Source organism: Bombina bombina, chromosome 4 (genome assembly GCF_027579735.1).
Source record: "Bombina bombina isolate aBomBom1 chromosome 4, aBomBom1.pri, whole genome shotgun sequence".
Lineage (NCBI taxonomy): Eukaryota > Metazoa > Chordata > Amphibia > Anura > Bombinatoridae > Bombina > Bombina bombina.
Window position 1 is genome coordinate 849,285,871 of NC_069502.1, and position 23,682 is coordinate 849,309,552.

The 23,682-nt window shown below is 40.6% G+C and overlaps 1 protein-coding gene across 1 annotated transcript in view; it reads right to left on the bottom strand.

Annotated features, from left to right (window-relative positions):
• The window catches only part of LOC128657979 (uncharacterized), a 210,180-nt gene extending 187,428 nt beyond the window's left edge, over positions 1–22,752 (bottom strand). The window contains exons 1-3 of the mRNA XM_053712419.1: positions 22,667–22,752; positions 20,219–20,822; positions 10,535–10,631 (exon numbers count right to left, since the gene is read on the bottom strand). Coding sequence (XP_053568394.1) covers positions 10,535–10,631; positions 20,219–20,805 — 684 coding nt within the window. The 5' untranslated portion in view covers positions 20,806–20,822; positions 22,667–22,752. The remainder of the gene's footprint in view (positions 1–10,534; positions 10,632–20,218; positions 20,823–22,666) is intronic.
• Positions 22,753–23,682: the final 930 nt, after the last annotated feature.

The following is a 23,682-nucleotide window of genomic DNA, read 5'->3' on the forward strand; positions in this document are numbered from 1 at the left end:
TTCTGCAGGTCATTTTGAAATAGAAATCAGTTTTAAATCGTTCATAAACAATATTTATTTCAAACATAATGAACAAAACATTTTTGATTTTTTTTTTGAACGAACTTTAACTTCTGTAATGTAACATCAGAAATCTTTCATACAACTTAGATTAAACATACATGGATGGTAAAAAACACTTACATGTAGCAAGCTGCATCACAAATTTTACATGTGTGACTTAAAAAAAAAAACAAAACAAAAAAACATTCACATGTAGCATCAGCAATGCATCACAAATTTTGAATATATATGACTTAAGTTATGTAAAACATGGTAAACATTCACATGAACCATCACGAATTTTACATACAACTTTTGATGTCACATTTTCAGAATTTTTTTTACAAGATGCAGATTTAAAGTGTCTGTAGTAAGATGGACCATATTTGCTTAGGAGGGCTGCTTTCAGAAATGTACGTGTTCCTTTGTATCCAGATGGGGGACCATTTGAAATGATGAATGTTCTTTGATCAGTTGTGCCGATTTCATCCCAGCTTCCATCACTTGCTCCTGGTCTGCTTGCCATTACTCTGGTAATTGTTGATCCCCAACTCTCGCATATTGCTTCAGATACTGGAATGGTTAATACAAAGGTTAGCAACTTTATGGCAAGAGCATACTTGTTTTTGCATTGTGCCACAATCATTTTAAACAGATTTTTCAGCTCATGAAGGTTATGTTCTTTTCTCGAAGCAGTGATGATATTTATCATGCAGCTTAGAAGTTGTCTATATTCAAAAAGCAGTTGATCTTTATTGACCGTTTTTAAAAACTGAAACGAGAACACACTGACATAATATAAAAAACTGGCTGAACTGGTGAAGTATTTTTCTGCCTGTTCAAGTGAAACTTTTGTGCTTGGAAATGTTAAATAATCTAGGTTGAACAGGAATTCTGCCCTATCAATCATAGTTTTTAAGCCCACTGTAGCAGATTCAATAGATTCATCATAAACTTCAATCTGTTCTAAAAGGGACGTTAGAAAGAGTTGAAAATCACTGCAAATGTTTTGAAAGCAGTACACAATCATTCTCCTGTTGTGAACTTGTTTTTGCAAATGATCTTAAAAGCTTTGAACTAACAGGAAGCTCAGTCAATGGAACTCCTTTAAAAACACCTTTTTTAAATACTTCAGTACTCCTTTTTATATTTCTGAAATAATCATCAGGAAGAGCATCTATTTTAGTGCACAGTTCTTCTTTTGTCTGCACGTTTGACATCAGATTTAATAAAAGGTCTTTCTGGATGTCTAAACCATTTTTCAGACAACTCATATAATGGAAAGTGTCCCATGGTAGATTATAGCTGGATTGCACAAGCTTTGAAATACTAGAAATAAAGGAATATATATCGCTCAACAAAAGCACTGTGAAAATGTTTGATTTTAATATAAGTCTGTCTCTTAAGGCAAACAGATCTGGGCTTTTTTCACAGGCACTAACAAATGATCTGTAATCAGCAAGAAATGTTTTAAAAACCGAATCGGAGTAACTGGCAAACTTCATTGTCTTGAAAACTTTTGGTTTGTAAAAATAATCAGAAAATTCATCAGATGACTGCAGCAACAGCTCATACTTTGTAAAGGTTGAAAATTCTTTCATACTTTCAGCAACAAGACTGTGTCCTTTGTAAATAAGGTCTGGAACAGTAGCGTGCTTTTGTATAACTTCTATGCGGTGCATAGGATCCCACGATACAGGAACTTTTTTTTTTTTTTTTTAGTTTTCAAACAAGCTTTATTAATTTTAGCAAGATATACAACCAATGGTCAATAATATACATTGAATAGACAAATAATGTACAGGGGTCCTGCCCATAGGACTAAGCCGTGAGTATCCCCCAGACACTGCTAACATGAAAAATTTTGTACAGTTTATCCACTGGGTAAGAATGATGAGTGTACAATTACAACAAGTATATCATTTTCTTGCTCTTTACATTTTGTAAACAGTGTGAGAATCTTGAGCTTGTTTCCACAAGACACGAGCTCGTGGTGCTAAAACACTATAAACATCTCAAACAGAAACTTTGGGACTTGACATCAGATAATTAAGACAACGTTATACAATTCAGTTTTCAGCACGCTTGATTCATACTGCTGAATATGACCTCAGGTCTGATGTCTTACTTGGACAGGGAGAAGGAAAGAAAGTTGAAGAAAGAGCAAGGGAAGAGAGAGAAGGAAAAAAAAAAAAAAAAAAAAGGGGGAAAGGAGAGGGAGGGGTACAGATGGGAGGTGAAGGGAACTGGGGAGGGGAGGAAGGGGTACGGATGTGAGGTGAAGGGGACCCCCTGGGGAAGGGTAACAATACAGGAACTTTATCCAAGGCTAGTTCCTGATTAATATGATCTGCTACTCCAAGTTTTATGTACTGACCATCGACTGCCAGACCAACAAAATTGTTTCTCAAGAAATGCGCATCAAAACCAAACTTACTACAGGTGTTAATTATGCTGTTAGCTAAACCTTTTCCTGTGAAGTTCTGTACAAAATTATGCTCCAAGTACACAGTGTTGTACAAATATTTATTGTCCATTTCAAAAACTGGTATACGTAATCCAACTATATGTCTACTTCGATGATTTACTGTAATTTTGTCTGCCACAATGCCCACAGGAAGGTCACTAGATATTATGAAGGAGGCTATTTCTTTTTTTTAGACTAGAATGAACAAATGGAAGAAACAACCTTGGAAATTCTTTAGAATGATTACTTACTCCTATACTACAACCACTGTTGTACATTTCTGCCACAATCGTTTCATAAGCCTTGTATGAAAGATTTAATTTGTAGGTCATATATGCTGAAGCTGCTCAATTAAGAGCATTATCTTTCCCTGATCTCATTAACTCTTCATTTTCTTTTTTTCTCTTTTCACTAATGTTTACATTTTCAATATGTTTTTCTAGCAAAATGTGTCTTTTAACACTGTACTTTAGATGGCAAAATGCAGAGGGCAACGACTCCTCGGTAAAGGACTCACCAAGTCTGAAATCATATTGCAGAGTAGTCCCGCACGCTGTGCACAGAATGCCAGCTTCACTTCTCACAAAAGTGAAACTGGATGCCCATTTAAGTAACCCTTCAATTGATCGGGCACTTGTTATGAGGTCAACCTTCTCTTCAATTGTTACATCAACAGGTCCACTGTTCCTTACTGGTAGCTCTTTTACACTTAAAGATTTTTGCTGGGCTGTTTCAATTAATGCTGAAAAAGAGAAAAAGCCATGATTAGGTACAAGACAGAGTAGCTGACATGTAAAAGCGTTATCTACATTCTATTATAATTGATACTTACATTTCATTTTGGATAATACATCCTGTAAAACATGTTGTTGATGATGTCCAGATGTGCTGACGGAGGACCCAGAGGCTGACGAGTGAGTGGTTAGTGCTGCTGCTGCACTGCTTGTTTCTTGAACTTCTAACATAGGCGCCGGCGGTATATCAAACACTGTCACGTTATCTTCAATTGTTTGTTCTTTTGCGCTTGTTGTTGAAGTATTTTCATTATCAATCTCTGCTCCTGCAAGGGGCTGAATATGCACCTGTGCACTTTCTATATTTTCACTCTGTCTCTTTTTTTTTGGCGGCACGGGCCCACTTAAAAAGCTCTTTATCAAATTACTTGTAGTGGATGTGTATTTCACAGTATGTCCTGGATGATGACGTGAAAAATTAGTTTTTACGTTTTTTAAAATAATTCGTTCTTCACACAAGCTACAACTCACGCGTTCACTGGAGGTCGCCATGTGGAAGAATTTCTCTCTTTCTATCTTGTTCTTCAGTAACGCACTACACCTTTCAACTGTTAAATATACGCCTGAAAAATTTAAAGTAGTTTCCTTTCTATTTAACATGAAAACACAAGTTAGCAAAAATAATATCCTCTTAAATGACGACACGGCGCCTTTTGCAGAGAAATCAAAAGTAACATAAACGTGCACGGTGCATGACCTTTCTGAATCATGAAAGTTTAAAGGGACAGTTTACTCAAAAAAATTCTCCCCTTTAATTTGTTCCCAATGATCCACTTTACCTGCTGGAGTGTATTAAATTGTTTACAAGTAGCTCCTTTACCCTTATATTGGCATTTGAAATTGTTAATTTAGCATGTGGTATCCCCACCTATTCTGAAAGTTTGTGGCCGCGCGTACCAGCTATAGATAAGCTTTGTAAACACAGCCAGCAGAAGAAATTACACTCTCAGTGTGATAAAGCAGAGATAAGGTAATAAAATGTTCATTTTCCATTGTTCTCTCAAAGTATTGGTGATTGTTTTAAGGACAGATATAAGATAAAGAAGCAGGTATATGTGCACAATGTGATACAGTAATGAGATCTGATTATAACTACAAGCTCAACCTATTTTATTAGGCTGTGGCTTCAAAACACAAAATCAGAGCTTTAATATACAGAAATAAACCTTAAAAAGCTAATTTTCATACATTTTTACTCTGCAGTTGGTAAAAAAAGCAATTGTAAACACATTAAGGGAAAAACTATTTTACAGTATACTGTCCCTTTAATTTTGACTTTACTATCCCGTTAAGAAACTTAAATTATTTTTTATCATGAAATAAAGTTTGTTCTTTTGAACACCTTTTTGAAAATCATATGTTCATATCGGCATGAAATGCAGTTGTTTGAACTAGCAGAGGTGACTGATGTGATGTGTGGGTGGCTAATGTCCCACTGTCTCTTGTCAATGGCTCACCACAGCAGTGCATGCAGTAATAGAAAAGCTAGTACACTTACAGGAGGGGTGTGTAAATTTAAAAAAAAAAAACTACTTGTCCAAGGAGGGACTAAAGTACGAGCCATATCTACTCTCTCGTGACAATCTACTTGTCCTGATTTGCCAAAAAAATGTTTATTACCAAGTTTTTCTCTAAGGGACGGTGTCTGACAGACAGTATTACAGTCAGGGATAGGCACACAGTCAGACAAAGGCTGTGGCGGACATTTTCCAAAGTACAGACCTTAGTGAAGGACAAGCTACAGCCTACATGTGAATGTTTTTTTTTTTTTTTTTTTTTTAAAGTCACATGTAAAATTAAAAAAAAATATTTTATAGTGCACTGCTTGGTGTACTGTTTTATACTGATGCTGCGATGCAGATACCACTGATCCTATAACCAGCCCTTGTCTGGCTATACCCATGATGTGCCAGTGTCACTACTGTGTTATTATATAGCGCTGGGTGTTATTATACTGATGCAGATGCCACTGACCCTATAACCAGCCCTCCTCTGGCTATACCCATGTGCCAGTGTCACTACTGTGTCATTATATAGTGCTGGGTGTTATTATACTGATGCAGATACCACTGATCCTATAACCAGCCCTTGTCTGGCTATACCCATGATGTGCCAGTGTCACTACTGTGTTATTATATAGTGCTGGGTGTTATTATACTGATGCAGATGCCACTGACCCTATAACCAGCCCTCCTCTGGCTATACCCATGTGCCAGTGTCACTACTGTGTCATTATATAGTGCTGGGTGTTATTATACTGATGCAGATGCCACTGACCCTATAACCAGCCCTCCTCTGGCTATAAGCATGAGCCAGTGTCACTACTGTGTCATTATATAGTGCTGGGTGTTATTATACTGATGCAGATACCACTGATCCTATAACCAGCCCTTGTCTGGCTATACCCATGATGTGCCAGTGTCACTACTGTGTTATTATATAGTGCTGGGTGTTATTATACTGATGCAGATGCCACTGACCCTATAACCAGCCCTCCTCTGGCTATACCCATGTGCCAGTGTCACTACTGTGTTATTATATAGTGCTGGGTGTTATTATACTGATGCAGATGCCACTGACCCTATAACCAGCCCTCCTCTGGCTATAAGCATGAGCCAGTGTCACTACTGTGTCATTATATAGTGCTGGGTGTTATTATACTGATGCAGATACCACTGATTCTATCACCAGCCCTCCTCTGGCTATAAGCATGAGCCAGTGTCACTACTGTGTCATTATATAGTGCTGGGTGTTATTATACTGATGCAGATACCACTGATCCTATAACTAGTCCTCCTCTGGCTATACCCATGTGCCAGTGTCACTACTGTGTCATTATATAGTGCTGGGTGTTATTATACTGATGCAGATACCACTGATTCTATCACCAGCCCTCCTCTGGCTATAAGCATGAGCCAGTGTCACTACTGTGTTATTATATAGTGCTGGATGTTATTATACTGATGCAGATACCACTGATTCTATAACCAGCCCTCCTCTGGCTATAAGCATGAGCCAGTGTCACTACTGTGTTATTATATAGTGCTGGATGTTATTATACTGATGCAGATGCCACTGACCCTATAACCAGCCCTCCTCTGGCTATACCCATGTGCCAGTGTCACTACTGTGTCATTATATAGTGCTGGGTGTTATTATACTGATGCAGATACCACTGATTCTATCACCAGCCCTCCTCTGGCTATAAGCATGAGCCAGTGTCACTACTGTGTCATTATATAGCGCCGGGTGTTATTATACTGATGCAGATGCCACTGACCCTATAACCAGCCCTCCTCTGGCTATACCCATGTGCCAGTGTCATTACTGTGTCATTATATAGCGCTGGGTGTTATTATACTGATGCAGATACCACTGATTCTATCACCAGCCCTCCTCTGCCTATACCCATGTGCCAGGGTCACTACTGTGTCATATAGCGCTGGGTGTTATTATACTGATGCAGATACCACTGATCCTATAACCAGCCCTCCTCTGGCTATACCCATGTGCCAGTGTCACTACTGTGTCATTATACAGCGCTGGGTGACGTGTTATTATACTGATGCAGATACCACTGATCCTATAACCAGCCCTCCTCTGGCTATACCCATGTGCCAGTGTCACTACTGTGTCCTTATATAGTGCTGGGTGTTATAATACTGATGCAGATACCACTGATCCTATATAACCAGCCCTCCTCTGGCTATACCAATGTGCCAGTGTCACTACTGAGTCATTATATAGCGCCGGGTGTTATTATACTGATGCAGATACCACTGATCCTATAACCAGCCCTCCTCTGGCTATACCAATGTGCCAGTGTCACTACTGTGTCATTATATAGTGCTGGGTGTTATTATACTGATGCAGATACCACTGATCCTATAACCAGCTCTCCTCTGGCTATACCCATGTGCCAGTGTCACTACTGTGTCATTATATAGTGCTGGGTGTTATTATACTGATGCAGATACCACTGATCCTATAACCAGCCCTCCTCTGGCTATACCCATGAGCCAGTGTCACTACTGTGTCATTATATAGTGCTGAGCGTTATTATACGGTCGGTCGGTGATGCAGATACCACTCCTATAACCAGCCCCCCTCTGGCTACCTATACCCATGTGCCAGTCACTAGCACACTACTGTGTTATATAGTAGTGCTTGGTGTTATTATACTGGTGATGCAGATATACCACGGATTGTATACCAGCCCCCTGAGCCCTCCTCTGGCTATACCATCTGTACCAGGCAGTGCAGTGCTGTGTCACTCACTACTGTGTCATATATAGTGCTAATACAGTATATAGACAGACACACATATAGATAGATTATAGATTGAGATTTGCTAATATATCTATCTCTAACATAAGGATCATGGGCAGGAAAATATATGAACCGCCGGAATAAATACTGGCATCACACCTTGTAAAAGTAAAATATTGAGGGGAAAAATATGGGGAAGTGATACAAAAAGAGCAGAGGGAGAATTAGCAGGTTACAAGAGAATGATGAAAAAGGGTAAAGAGGTGTAACAAAGAGAGAGCTAACATAAAAAGAGAGTGGGTGAAAATGGGAAGAGATGAGTGAGGGGGAGATAGAGCTGAGGCAGATAAAGAAAGATAAGTGAGAAAGATGAGAAAGGCAGAAAGAGAAATTAGTTGCATGAGAGATGTGAGACAGATAATGAGAATGAGAGAGTGAACATACAGATGAGAAACATCATGTTTCTTTATTCAGACTTCCTCATTGACTTGCCAAATACCAGTAAGGGGTCAGGTTCCTTGCCCAATGCCCACTAAACTAATATACCAGTGTTATACTTAACAATAATATAACTAAACTGCAATTTAAATATAAAGTCTGTTTCTGTTGATGCTTTTCTCTGACTTTGGCATCATTTCATTATAGTTGTATCATGTATGTTTTAACCTTTACAAACAGCCCCAGGGGGTATATAATACATCTGCTGCCTGTGACTTTATATGGTTTATGATATCACACAGAAAACATAGCACTCCAGTGTCGCGCTATGGAGGGAGGGGCGAGTGTCAGTGTGCAGGTCTGCAGGAGCAGAACACCAGTACGTGAGAGACGTTTAGAGATCCCCCCCAGCTGCCTTTTCTGCAAACTCTTGTAACCCTTCTCCTCCCCGGCTCAAAGTGTTAATAGCACCGCACAGGGGAAAAAAATGTTATCCCTGCTGCGGTCTGCTTGTGAAGACTGTTAGATTAAAAGTGATGTGTGTGGGCGGAGTTTTGGGAATAGCCGATTCCCACTTTTGATAATCAATCACAATTGCCAAATTAGACTAGACACACAATCAACCGGTATTAGCTTTCACAGTAGTGTTGTACAAAAAAAGAACATGAAGGCTGAAGCTAGCACTGCTTAAAACTGAGGCGGTCCCCCCTCTCTACTGAAGCCCGCACCCAGGCTGTAAACATTTTTTGTGAATGTGAGCGCAGCCTTCATGTTCTTTTTTGTACAACACTATTGTGAAAGCTAATACCGGTTGATTGTGTGTCTAGTCTAATTTGGCAATTGTGATTGATTATCAAAAGTGGGAATTGGCTATTCCCAAAACTCCGCCCACACACATCACTTTTAATCTAACAGTCTTCACAAGCAGACCGCAGCAGGGATAACATTTTTTTCCCCTGTGCGGTGCTATTAACACTTTGAGCCGGGGAGGAGAAGGGTTACAAGAGTTTGCAGAAAAGGCAGCTGGGGGGGATCTCTAAACGTCTCTCACGTACTGGTGTTCTGCTCCTGCAGACCTGCACACTGACACTCGCCCCTCCCTCCATAGCGCGACACTGGAGTGCTATGTTTTCTGTGTGATATCATAAACCATATAAAGTCACAGGCAGCAGATGTATTATATACCCCCTGGGGCTGTTTGTATGGTTTAACCTTTACAAACAGCCCCAGGGGGTATATAATACATCTGCTGCCTGTGACTTTATATGCTTTTATGATACCACACAGAAAACATAGCACTCCAGTGTCGCGCTATGGACAACCGCTGTATTGTAACCCTTCCCTCCCCGGCTCAAAGTGTTAATAGCACCGCACAGGGGAAAAAATTTTTATCCCTGCTGCGGTCTGCTTGTGAAGACTGTTAGATTAAAAGTGATGTGTGTGGGCGGAGTTTTGGGAATAGCCGATTCCCACTTTTGATAATCAATCACAATTGCCAAATTAGACTAGACACACAATCAACCGGTATTAGCTTTCACAGTAGTGTTGTACAAAAAAGAACATGAAGGCTGCGCTCACATTCACAAAAAAATGTTTACAGCCTGGGTGCGGGCTTCAGTAGAGAGGGGGGACCGCCTCAGTTTTAAGCAGTGCTAGCTTCAGCCTTCATGTTCTTTTTTTGTACAACACTACTGTGAAAGCTAATACCGGTTGATTTTGTGTCTAGTCTAATTTGGCAATTGTGATTGATTATCAAAAGTGGGAATCGGCTATTCCCAAAACTCCGCCCACACACATCACTTTTAATCTAACAGTCTTCACAAGCAGACCGCAGCAGGGATAACATTTTTTCCCCCTGTGCGGTGCTATTAACACTTTGAGCCGGGGAGGAGAAGGGTTACAAGGGGTTTTCTGCTATTATTAACGCGCATCCCTGGCTGCACACTTACCTCAGTCGCAGAAGCAGTTCTGGCGGCTAAAGTAACAAATTTAAGTTATAAGCAAAGCATCTAATAAAATGTATCAATTTGATGAGCAGCAGCCAATAATGTGAAAGTAAAAATGTGCCGGTTGCTATGCGCAATAATAATTATTTAAAAAAAAAAACTGTTGAAGAAAATGATGTGCTTAACAGAACTGGCCATTCTTTCTGCAGGCAGGCTCCACTTTCTGCGATATTATCGCAGATCGCACTATGTTCTGCCTTGGGGCTGAACACATGTGTGAGCCAATCACAATCGATAAATATATATATGCAGTAACCAATCAACACCTAGAACCTAGATAAACATTTCAGCAAAGGATAACAAGAGAACAAAGCAAATTAAATAATAGAAGTAAATTGGAAAGTTGTTTAAAATTGTATTCTCTATCTGAATCATGAAAGAAAAAATTTGGGTTTCATGTCCCTTTAAACACTGGCTCTTTCTTTCCCTCTGTGTATCTGTCACCTCTTGTTGCTAAGCAACTAATACACATATTCACTGCAGGAGGTTACCATGGTGTCATTATGATGTTTTCTCACCTCTCCCGTCAGCAGGTAGAGAATCTCCAGGATGTGATTCAGGATCTGCTCAGGCAGCTTCTTCTTCATAGTCAGTGATATTCTGTAACACTGAGACCTGCAACAGTGGCACATACAGTAACTACAAATATGGGTATAATGGCCATACATACACCAACAAATATACATATGCACTCACACGTCTATATAATCCATATATCTACACACACACATATATCTAAACTCCAACCCTGAAATATATAATATATATATATATATATATATATATATATGTCACATAAACATATACAAACATACATACATACATATACACCAGGCACACACTAAACATATGATAATCACTATTTTGGTTTAACCCCAGCCAAAGCAAGAGGAGAGGGGGTTGAGAGGGGAGCCTGAGGCTGTGTATGAATGAAGGGGTGGGGGTTGTGTATGGGAGTCTTACAGGGGAACTGTGATATACAGAAATGCACAAGTACAAGTATCTTATACACAGCTAGGTAATATTATAGATATGTTCCCCCAGCCTCGTGCACACACAGCCCCCTCCCCAGTACCTTATATACAGATATCCTATAATATAAAAGGCCAAGTGTGTTTGTTCCGAAGCTGTCATGCGCAGTAGAGACTGCGCGAGGACAAACACACCTGGCCTTTAGGATCCTGACAACAGAGATGGTGTGGTGTCACTAGCGTGGCCAGCGGGAGCACCGCAATGGGGCAGTGACCGGCCGTTGCGCCGCAATGGGGGTGTGGTCTGGTGGGTGTAACCTACGGGAGCGCCATGGTGGGGTGTGGCACTGTGATGGGGGCGTGGACAGCCGGGAGTGGCAAAAGAGTTGGACAGAGAGCCGAAGAAAGGGAAGAGAGAGAGCCAAAGAGAGGGGGTGATAGAGATAGCAAAAGAGATGGGGGGGAGAGAAAAAGAGAGGGGGCAGAGAGAGAAAAAAAAAGAGGGGGAGAGAGAGAGCAAAAGAGAGGGGGAGAGAGAGAGCAAAAGAACACAGAGAGAAAGCCAAAGAGGGGTAAGAGAGAGCCAAAGAGAGGGGACAGAGAGAGCAAAAGAGAGTGGGAGAGAGAAAGCAAAAGAGGAGGAGAGAGAGAAAAAGAGAGGGGGTAGAGAAAGCAAAAGAGAGGGGGGAGAGAGAGAGGGGGAAGAGGGGGCAGAGAGAACAAAAGAGAGGGGAGAGAGAGCAAAAGAAAGGGGGAGAGAGAGAAAGCAAAAAAGAGGGGGAGAGAGAGCAAAATACAGGGGGAGATAGAGCAAAAGAAAGGGGGGAGAGAGAGCAAACGAGAGGGGGGAGAAAGCAAAAGAGAGGGGGGAAGAGCAAAAGAGAGGGGGAGAGAGAGAGAGCAAACGAGAGGGGGAGAGAGAGAGAGCAAAACAGAGGGGAGAGAGAGCAAAACAGAGGGGGAGAGAGAGAGAGAGAGAGAGAGAGAGAGAGAGAGAGAGAGAGAGAGAGAGAGAGAGAGAGAGAGAGAGAGAGAGAGAGAGAGAGAGAGAGAGAGAGAGAGAGAAAGCAAAAAAGAGCGGGAGAGAGAGCAAAAGACAGGGGGAGAGAGGGCAAAAGAGAGGGAAGAGAGAGAAAGAGAGAGAAAGAGAGAGCAAAAGTGAAGGGGGAGAGAGAGAGAGCAAAAGAGAGGGGGGAGAGAGAGCAAAACAGAGAGGGGGAGAGAGCAAGGGGTGTGACTGCTGTACTGCAAGAAATGGCCCGTGTGCATGGGCTTTAGGACTATTATAAAAAGGTGCCCTCTGCCTCTTGCACAAACCAATATAAAAAGTCTGCTCTGCCTCACATAAACATAGCCCCCTACCTGTACCTTATATACAGATAACTAGAAATTAACAATATAAGCAATTTCTATATATTGGCCTATATCCCTGGGTAATATTACCAGTGAAACACCTCCCCCAAAGGGCATGGACAGAACTGCCCACTCCCCTGATTACCTATAGAGGTAATCCTCAAGCACTTCCCCTTCCTCTCCATAGAGCTGCCCAGCAACAAGGTTAAGGTAGCCTGGGTAAGTATTAGCCACGGATATAGGCCAAGATATGGAAATTGCTTATATTTGGTTGGTAATTTCTAGTTATCTTTTCCTTCCCTGGTAATACTTATCAGTGAATTTTTTTTTTATAAAGCTATACACAATATAAGATGGATGGTAAAGACTACAAATATAAGTTTATACTGCAAAAAATAGACGTTATCTAAGATTACATGTTAAACAAAATTTAACAATCAACATTTAGCAGCAGATTGGCACGTCAAGAATTAAAACGAAACAAATTCAAACTACTGTTTAAGAAATCCACCCAGGTAAAGCCTCTGTCTTAAAAGATTAAGATAAAGTGACAGCTCTCATAAAAACATATCTCAAGACTATTCAAAAGTAAAACTAAATAGTCTAAACAGTAAGAGACCCCCAGAACGGTCTAAGTGGTGTTACCATAAATGCTACTAAACTTAAAGGAAGGTCCCAAGACTGTACAGCTATTCTTTGGAAAGTAACATATAAGCCAAGACATAAGAATAGAAACTTTAACTTTAAGGGTCCTTGAGCCCAGTATAGCAGAAATAGTTGAGACTACAAACATCTGGATTTTCAAAATCTCAATAAATAACCATCATAAAGAAAACAGAAACTTACACTCACAGAAAAGGTATCTGAAATACAATAATAAACCTGAATGAAGTCTTCACCTTTACTACAAACAAAGTACAGGTGGCCCTCGGTTTACTCTGGTTCAATTTGCGCCGTTTCAGAAAAACAAACTTTTTTTCAGTCATGTGACTGCAAGTGAAAATCATTGGAAAGCAGTGCACTAATTAAAACAGCCAGTAGGTGGAGCTGTCCGCTTGTGTTACAGCAAAGTAATGCAAGCTTAGCAGACTGAAATTGATCTGAGTACACAGAGCAGACCAGACCTATCGAGCAACAAGATCTAGCAGCCACTTCCCATTTATCTTCCTGTCCAGCTGCTCGAGGTGAGTGTGCCTAACTGCCTATTAATCACTGCAGATTGAAATGCATAGAATAGGTGCAGACCCAATATTATCTAACATGCTAACAATACAGAGAACTGTTTGCAGAAAAATGCAAAGTTGTCTGTAAAATAAATATAAATCCTAAAAACAGAATTTATGCTTACCTGATAAATTACTTTCTCTTGCGGTGTATCCAGTCCACGGATTCATCCTTTACTTGTGGGATATTCTCCTTCCCTACAGGAAGTGGCAAATAGAGCACACAGCAGAGCTGTCCATATAGCTCCCCCTCTAGCTCCACCCCCCAGTCATTCGACCAAAGGTTAGGAAGAAAAAGGAGAAACCATAGGGTGCAGTGGTGACTGTAGTTTAAACAAAAAAATTTTTACCTGACTTAATTGCCAGGGCGGGCCGTGGACTGGATACACCGCAAGAGAAAGTAATTTATCAGGTAAGCATAAATTTTGTTTTCTCTTGCAAGGTGTATCCAGTCCACGGATTCATCCTTTACTTGTGGGATACCAATACCAAAGCTTTAGGACACGGATGAAGGGAGGGAACAAGGCAGGTACCTTAAACGGAAGGCACCACTGCTTGCAAAACTTTTCTCCCAAAAATAGCCTCCGAAGAAGCAAAAGTATCGAATTTGGAAAATTTGGAAAAATTATGCAGTGAAGACCAAGTCGCTGCCTTACAAATCTGTTCAACAGAAGCCTCGTTTTTAAAAGCCCATGTGGAAGCCACTGCTCTGGTAGAATGAGCAGTAATAGTTTCAGGAGGCTGCTGGCCAGCAGTCTCATAGGCCAAACGGATGATGCTTTTCAGCCAAAAGGAAAGAGAGGTAGCAGTCGCTTTCTGACCTCTCCTCTTACCAGAATAGATAAACAAGGAAGATGTTTGTCTGAAATCCTTAGTTGCTTGTAAATAGAACTTTAAAGCACGAACTACATCAAGATTGTGTAACAGACGTTCCTTCTTCGAAGAAGGATTAGGACACAGAGAAGGAACAACTATTTCCTGGTTAATATTCTTGTTAGAAACAACTTTAGGAAGAAAACCAGGTTTGGTACGCAAAACTACCTTATCTGCGTGGAACACCAGGTAAGGTGAATCACACTGTAAGGCAGATAATTCTGAGACTCTTCGAGCAGAAGAGATAGCTACCAAAAACAAAACTTTCCAAGATAACAACTTAATATCTATGGAATGTAAAGGTTCAAACGGAACCCCTTGAAGAACTGAAAGAACTAGATTTAGACTCCATGGTGGAGCCACAGGTTTATAGACAGGCTTGATTCTGACTAAAGCCTGCGCAAACGCTTGAACGTCTGGTACCTCTGCCAGACGCTTGTGTAAAAGGATAGACAGAGCAGATATCTGTCCTTTTAAGGAACTAGCTGACAATCCTTTCTCCGATCCTTCTTGGAGAAAAGACAGTATCCTGGGAATCCAAATTTTACTCCATGAGTAACCCTTGGATTCACACCAACAAAGAAATTTCCGCCATATCTTATGGTAGATTTTCCTGGTGACAGGCTTTCTAGCCTGAATCAGAGTATCTATAACTGACTCAGAGAAACCACGCTTTGATAGAATTAAGCGTTCAATCTCCAAGCAGTCAGACGTAGAGAAATTAGATTGGGATGCTTGAACGGACCCTGTATTAGAAGATCCTGCCTCATTGGCAGTGTCCATGGTGGGACAGATGACATGTCCACTAGGTCTGCATACCAAGTCCTGCGTGGCCACGCAGGCGCTATCAGAATCACCAAAGCCTTCTCCTGCTTGATTCTGTCGACCAGACGAGGGAGAAGGGGAAACGGTGGAAAACATAAGCCAGATTGAAGGACCAAGGCGCTGCTAGAGCATCTATCAATACCGCCTTGGGGTCCCGGGACCTGGACCCGTAGAGAGGAAGTTTGGTGTTCTGACGGGACGCCATCAGATCCAACTCTGGAGTGCCCCATAGCTGAGTCAGCTGGGCAAATACCTCCGGGTGGAGTTCCCACTCCCCCGGTTGAAAAGTCTGACGACTTAGAAAATCCGCCTCCCAGTTGTCTACTCCTGGGATGTGAATTGCTGATAGATGGCAGGAGTGATCCTCCGCCCACCTGATTATCTTGGTTACTTCCGTCTTCGCTAGGGAACTCTTTGTTCCCCCCTGATGATTGACGTAAGCTACAGTCGTGATGTTGTCCGACTGAAATCTGATGAATTTGGCCGCAGCTAGTTGAGGCCATGTCTGAAGAGCGTTGAATATCACCCTCAGTTCCAGAATGTTTATCGGAAGAAGAGTTTCTTCCCGAGACCATAAGCCCTGAGCTTTTAGAGAGTCCCAGACTGCACCCCAGCCTAACAGACTGGCTTCGGTCGTTACAATGATCCACTCTGGTCTGCGGAAACATATTCCCTGAGACAGGTGATCCTGAAACAACCACCAGAGAAGAGAATCTCTGGTCCCCTGGTCCAACTGAATTTGAGGAGACAAATCTGCATAATCCCCATTCCACTGTTTGAGCATGCATAGTTGCAGTGGTCTGAGGTGTATCCGCGCAAAAGGGACTATGTCCATTGCTGCTACCATTAATCCGATTGTCTCCATGCACTGAGCTACAGATGGCCGGGGAATGGAATGAAGAGCTCGGCAAGTAGTTAAGAGTTTTAATTTTCTGACCTCCGTCAGAAATATTTTCATTTCTACCGAGTCTATTAGAGTCCCTAGGAAGGGAACCCTTGTGAGGGGGGAAAGAGAACTCTTTTTGATGTTCACCTTCCACCCGTGAGACCTCAGAAAGGCCAATACAATCTCTGTGTGAGATTTGGTTCTTTGGAAAGACGGCGCCTGAATTAAGATGTTGTCTAGGTAAAGTGCCACTGCTATGCCCCGCGGTCTTAGCACCGCCAGGAGGGACCCTAGCACCTTTGTGAAAATTCTGGGAGCAGTGGCTAAGCCGAAGGGAAGAGCCACAAACTGGTAATGCTTGTCCAGAAAAACGAACCTGAGAAACTGGTGATGATCTTTGTGGATAGGAATGTGTAGGTATGCATCCTTTAGATCCACTGTAGTCATATATTGACCTTCCTGGATCATTGGTAAGATTGTCCGAATGGTCTCCATTTTGAATGATGGGACTCTGTTTAGAATTTTTAGATCCAGGATGGGTCTGAAAGTTCCCTCTTTTTTGGGAACCACAAACAGGTTTGAGTAAAAACCCAACCCTTGTTCCGCAATTGGAACTGGTTGGATCACTCCCATTGTATGTAGATCTTCTACACAGCGTAAAAACGCCTCTTTCTTTGTCTGATCTGTGGACAGACGAGAAATGTGGAACCTTCCCCTTGGAGGAGAGTCCTTGAATTCTAGAAGATATCCCTGGGATACAATCTCTAATGCCCAAGGATCGTGTACATCTCTTGCCCAGGCCTGAGCGAAGAGAGAGAGTCTGCCCCCTACTAGATCCGGTCCCGGATCGGGGGCTACCCCTTCATGCTGTCTTGGTGGCAGCTGCAGGCTTTTTGACCTGTTTACCCTTATTCCAGCCCTGGTAAGGTTTCCAGGTTGCCTTGGGCTGTGAAGCGATCCCCTCTTGCTTTGCAGCCGGAGAGGATGAAGCGGGGCCGCTCCTGAAATTACGAAAGGAACGAAAATTAGCTTTGTTCTTTGTCTTAAAGGACTTGTCCTGAGGGAGAGCATGGCCTTTTCCCCCAGTGATTTCTGAAATAATCTCTTTCAATTCAGGCCTGAAGAGGGTCTTTCCTTTGAAAGGAATGTTCAAAAGCTTCGATTTAGACGACACATCGGCCGCCCAGGACTTTAGCCATAGCGCCCTGCGCGCCAAAATGGCGAAACCTGAATTTTTTGCCGCTAGCTTAGCTATTTGGAAAGCGGCGTCAGTGATAAAAGAATTAGCTAGCTTTAGAGCCTTAATTCTATCCATAATTTCCTCATATGAGGTCTCCGTCTGGAGTGAGTCTTCCAGCGCCTCAAACCAGAAAGCAGCTGCAGTAGTTACAGGAATAATGCAGGCAATAGGTTGGAGAAGAAAACCTTGTTGAGCAAAAAATTTCTTTAGTAAACCCTCTAACTTTTTATCCATAGGGTCTTTAAAAGCACAACTGTCTTCAATTGGTATGGTTGTGCATTTAGCAAGTGAAGAAACAGCCCCCTCCACCTTAGGGACCGTCTGCCACGAGTCCCGCATGGGGTCAGATATGGGGAACATTTTCTATAAAACAGGAGGGGGAACAAAGGGAACACCTGGTCTATCCCACTCCCTAGTAACGATATCCGCAATCCTCTTAGGGACCGGAAACGCATCAGTGTAAACAGGGACCTCTAGGTACTTGTCCATTTTACACAATTTCTCTGGGATCACCAAAGGGTCGCAGTCATCCAGAGTAGCTAATACCTCCCTGAGCAAAACGCGGAGGTGTTCTAGTTTAAATTTAAAAGCCAATGTATCTGAATCTGTCTGAGGAGGAACCCTTCCTGAATCAGAGGACCTCTCCCTCAGACATCAAATCCCTCACTGCCACTTCAGAGGGTTGTGAGGGTATATCGGATACGACTACCAAAGCATCAGAATGCTCATAATCTGTTCTTAAAAACGGAGCTATCACGCTTTGCAGGTAACACGGGCAGTTTAGATAGAAGGCTGCAAGAGAATTATCCATGACTGCCGCTAAGTCTTGTAATGTAAAAGGGTTAGACGCACTAGAGGTACTAGGCATCGCTTGAGCGGGCGTAACTGGTTGTGACACTTGGGGAGAGGTAGACGGGCTACCCTCGTTACCTTCAGTCTGAGAATCATCTTGGGCCACATTCTTAAGTGCAACAATATGATCTTTAAAGTGTATAGACATATCAGTACAAGTGGGACACATTCTGAGAGGGGGTTCCACCATGGCTTGTAAACACATTGAACAAGGATTTTCCTTGGTATCAGACATGTTTAACAGACTAGTAGTATACACAAACAGGCTTGGAAATCACTTTAATCAAATAGAAAACACAATTTGAAAAAACGTTACTGTGCCTTTAAGAGATAAAAAAGGCACACAATTTTACAAAACAGTGAAAAATGCAGCAATCCTTTTGAAATTTTCACAGTATGTACCTAAAGCCTTAATAAGATTGCACCACTAGTATCAAAACTTTTGAGTGAAGATAATAAAACTACAATTCTAACACCACATTCACTTTACCCTCCCGAGAGAGACCCTAGTGCTTAGAGCCGGCAAAGAGAATGACTGGGGGGTGGAGCTAGAGGGGGAGCTATATGGACAGCTCTGCTGTGTGCTCTCTTTGCCACTTCCTGTAGGAAAGGAGAATATCCAACAAGTAAAGGATGAATCCGTGGACTGGATACACCTTGCAAGAGAAATAGCTACAATATAATTATTATTTATATTGTAGCTATATTAGGGTTTATTTTACAGGTAAGTATTTAGCTTTAAATAGGATTAATTTATTTAATAAGAAATAATTTATTTCGCTATATTAAAATTATATTTAACTTAGGGGGGTGTTAGTGTTAGGGTTAGACTTAGCTTTAGGGGTTAATACATTTATTAGAGTAGCGGCGAGGTCCGGTAGGCAGATTAGGGGTCAATACTTGAAGTTAGGTGTCGGCGATGTTAGGGAGGGCAGATTAGGGGTTAATACTATTTATTATAGGGTTTGCGAGGCGGGAGTGAGGCGGTTTAGGGGTTAATACATTTATTATAGTGGCGGCAAGGTCCGGTCAGCAGATTAGGGGTTAATAAGTGTAGGTAAGGTAGCGGCGACGTTGGGGGGGGGCAGATTAGGGGTTAATAAATATAATATAGGGGTTGGCGGTGTTAGGGGCAGCAGATTAGGGGTACAAAGGTATAATGTAGGTGGCGGCGGTGTACGGAGCGGCAGATTAGGGGTTAATAATAATATGCAGGGGTCAGCGATAGTGGGGGCGGCAGATTAGGGGTTAATAAGTGTAAGGTTAGGGGTGTTTAGACTCGGGGTTCATGTTAGGGTGTTAGGTGCAGACTTAGGAAGCGTTTCCCCATAGGAAACAATGGGGCTGCGTTAGGAGCTGAACGCTGCTTTTTTGCAGGTGTTAGGTTTTTTTGCAGCTCAATCTGCCCCATTGTTTCCTATGGGGGAATCGTGCACAAGCACGTTTTTCAAGCTGGCCGCTACCGTAAGCAACGCTGGTATTTAGAGTTGAAGTGGCGGTAAATATGTCTGTACGCTCCCTTTTTGGAGCCTAACGCAGCCCTTCAGAGAACTCTAAATACCAGTGTTATTTAAAAGATGCGGGGGAAAAAAACACGCGTAGCTAACGCACCCCTTTGGCCGCAAAACTCTAAGTCTAGGTGTAAGAGTGGGATTATAAAAAACTAAGAGTGGGATTATAAAAAACATAAAAGAAAAAGTGAGAAATGCAAATGATGTATTTAGTACTTACAAATGATAAACATAATACAAAAAAGTCTCCAAACATCAAAAGCTAAAAAGGCCTCAGACTCAAAAAGCTTTTTAGATATTTACAAAACAAAAATAATCATTTTCGGGTGTCTCTAACATACTACCTGACTAATTAAACATTATTATCAGCCGGGTCTACATCATTTGCTTTCACTTGTTTTATCTTGAAGCATAGATACCCCAGAAACAGTGCTATTGTTTCCTATTTCAACATAATTTTCCACTTGCCTTGTAATGGGGCTAAGGACCATTGATGTTCGAGGGTCGCTTGTTCGCGGTGCACTTGTACAGGTTGGTTCGATGTCTGTAACTTTCAAAGGACTATTTATTATATTGCATGTTGTTTTCTCCTGTGTTGTAGTGTTATAACTGCTCATTGTCATGGTTCCTATAGACCGTGTTATTAGACCTTGTGTAGTATTGTGTCTACTTTTGTGTGACCATGTCCTTTTCTTTTTGGGTGGAGGTTGAATGCTTTCTGTAGGTTGTGGTTCATTTATATTTGAAATGTCAGGATTTGTTGAATGACTGTCAAATATGGATGGTATTGCGTCTTTCTTTAGGTATTTGCGTACTCCAATCATTTCATAATCATTTTCCCTGAAATGCCTTGAGCACATTCGGAATATAGAGTTTCTCTTTGTTTTAATTATTCTTTCAACTAGATGATCCATGTCTGCCACAGCTTGTCCAGTGCTCTGTATCCATGTCCTTATTCTGTTAGGCGATGTCGGAAAGCAATGCAGAGAGATATCGCTTGTTTTTCTCCCCTTTATTTGTTTTGTAGAGCAACCAATTGCAAAACAACGTGGCATCTTTGAAGAGTAGATAACTATAAATAGTTCATGAAAAGTGTCATGAGAAACATTATTCAACTCAAATGTACCTGTTTAAAAAATAAAATGTATATTTATATATATATATATATATATATATATATATATACTGTATATAAATATGAAAGAACAGTATAATTGCAACAATTTAGATGTAATGATAATTAAAGAATATATTACTATTTGTTATTCCCTCCGTTATGCAACATTATATAATGGTTCTGTGTCAGACTATAAAAGTATAGTGATGTTTACAAAAATCACTACCATTATGATGCATGTATAAGGTGTATTAGGCCATGTTACTATTGCTAAATTAGATAATATATTGTTGTTTTACGCCTGTTTTTATAACTCTGATTTTATCATACAGTACATACCATAGTACATATACTAAACATAAATCTGAAGAAACTTACAGTCCAATGAAGCAAATAGTTTCACGGTGAAAAGAATTATGGAATTCGTACTAAACTTTTTTTTTTTTTTTAAATGTAATATCAATGACAAATCTAATGCTGCAGTAGTATTATGTACATTGTCTGTCTACAACATTTGTTTATCTTACATTTTTCAAATGTGACATAGACATGATTTGATTAATATTTAAAGAAAATGGGAATAATAATGACAATAATAAGAAGAAGAAAATTGTTTATACAGGAGAGAGAGATTTATATTTGCAAGTAGTAATATTTATAGATATAAGTGTATTTATATAAACCTATAATAGTCAGTTAGTACACATAATGCATTCCTAAAGGAATAAGATTTATGTCTGGTTCCATCAATGATTGTGTATCACTAAAAAACTACAAATATGTGTGAAGAATTCTCACATTGGCCCTGATATTCAAAGTTTCTCCAGCTTGGAGAGAAATTGCAGTTCAGACTTTACATGGGCTGAACTTTCCAGCACTTCAAGATCCCTCTCATTTCTATATATGAAGGAGAGACAAGCCCAGTGCAATACAGCACTGCATGATATGAGAGTTTTGTTACACTTACACTTTGTGCTTTGTATTTTATATTACTATACATTTCAGATTGGGTCCTTTTAGTATTATAGAATTTAAGCAGCTTACACTTTCTCATTTATATTTGAATACATTTAGATTTAGCTCTTGCAGTGATTTTACACATTCTGAATTTGTTTTGAAATAACTGTACATAGTACCTTGAATTTGCTGCATCACAAACTAAAACTGACAGCTTCAGAAAGTGGGATGGACTGGGCAGTTCACATGTTTCATACATTACACCATAAAAAAAAATATAATACCATCTTTGCTACTAAACTAGGTACAAATGCAGCTGTAGTATGTTATCCATATCATCCACATATTGATTACCCTGTATGGAGTATACTTTAACAATATAGAAGATGCAAGGCAGTGTGATGGGTTGTTTTTTAATTATTTCTTTATACATTTTCAATTACCAGCAACAAAGATTTTTCTCTTATGGATAAACATATACACTGTCCAGAAGTGGAGTAACACATTTTTTTCAATTTAAAAATTATTATTGGCCGACGCTGCAGCTCACACTGTACATACAATCCAGCACTGAGAGCTCTTCGATGTAGGGATTTCAAGCCTGTCAATAATCAGCATGTAGCAAATTGGAACAAAGCGTTGCAGAACTAACAGAGCAGAATAGTATGTACGGTGGGAGCAGCAAAGACAGGCAATATTATTACCAGTTTTTTTCTTTTTTACAGTTTTACATTTCCAGTTATTCAAAAAAAACAAAAAAAAACAGAGAGAGCGCTTCACTAAATCACTGCACAGGTGCCCCACAACAGTATATGAATGCTCAGTTTGTAAAAGCATATTACCTGCCGCTGCAGCTCCCAGAGTACAGATGATCCTGCACTGTCAGTTTTTTAATGTAGGGAATCCAAGCCTCAGCATCTAGCAATCTGGAACAAAGCCACAAATGTTATGAGGGACTGTAGCGGTGAACGAGCTTTTAATCATCATCAGTGCCTTACAAAGTTAACACTGAAAATGACGTTGTCAGAGATTCCAGACATGCGCAGTGCATTAACAAACACAGAAGGTGACACAGGAGCGAGATATGAGAAGGGAACGCACCTGCTATGTAGACAAACTTATACATACAGGCAGCTTGGGTTGCGTAAGTGCTGCGAAAAACGGCATCTTTACTATAAAAATTATTTAAAAAATACAAAGTTGTACAAAGGGCAAAAAATGTAAGGCAAACAGAACATAGCACAATAATACAGATATCTTTCAGAAAAAAAGGAGTGTACAATGTCCCTTTAAAGTGATTGCAAACTTTCCACTTTTTATAATCAGATCCTGAATGTTAGTGATATTTTAAATGGACTTTAATTGATCAATTCTAATGACTAAACGCTGTAACTTACGTTTTAATCTAGCCATGCCAGTCTTATACCCTGCGCTCCCACTGCCCACTTCAAAAGTAATATTTTCTATGAGCTAATGGTTTGTACTGTTCTCCAATAGGTGCTCTAGCTACAATAAAAGTGCCGTATAAGGAGGGCGCTGATCAGAGAACAGTTCAAACCGTTAGCTCACAAAGATATTACTTTTGAAGTGGGAGCGTGCGGTATTAGAATGAATCACAAGATTAAAAAGTAAGTTACAGCGCATCTTCATTAGAAGTGATCAATTAAAGTCTATCTAAAACATCACTAACATTCAGGATCTGATTATAGAATTGGAAAGTTTACTATCACTTGGTAAGTAACATTTATAAATGACAGAAAATGTGATAATATTGCAAAGAATTACACTGCCCCCTCCAGGCTACTTCATAATGCCACCTGGCTAGCAACATCTTTTGTGAACACTATATACAGATATA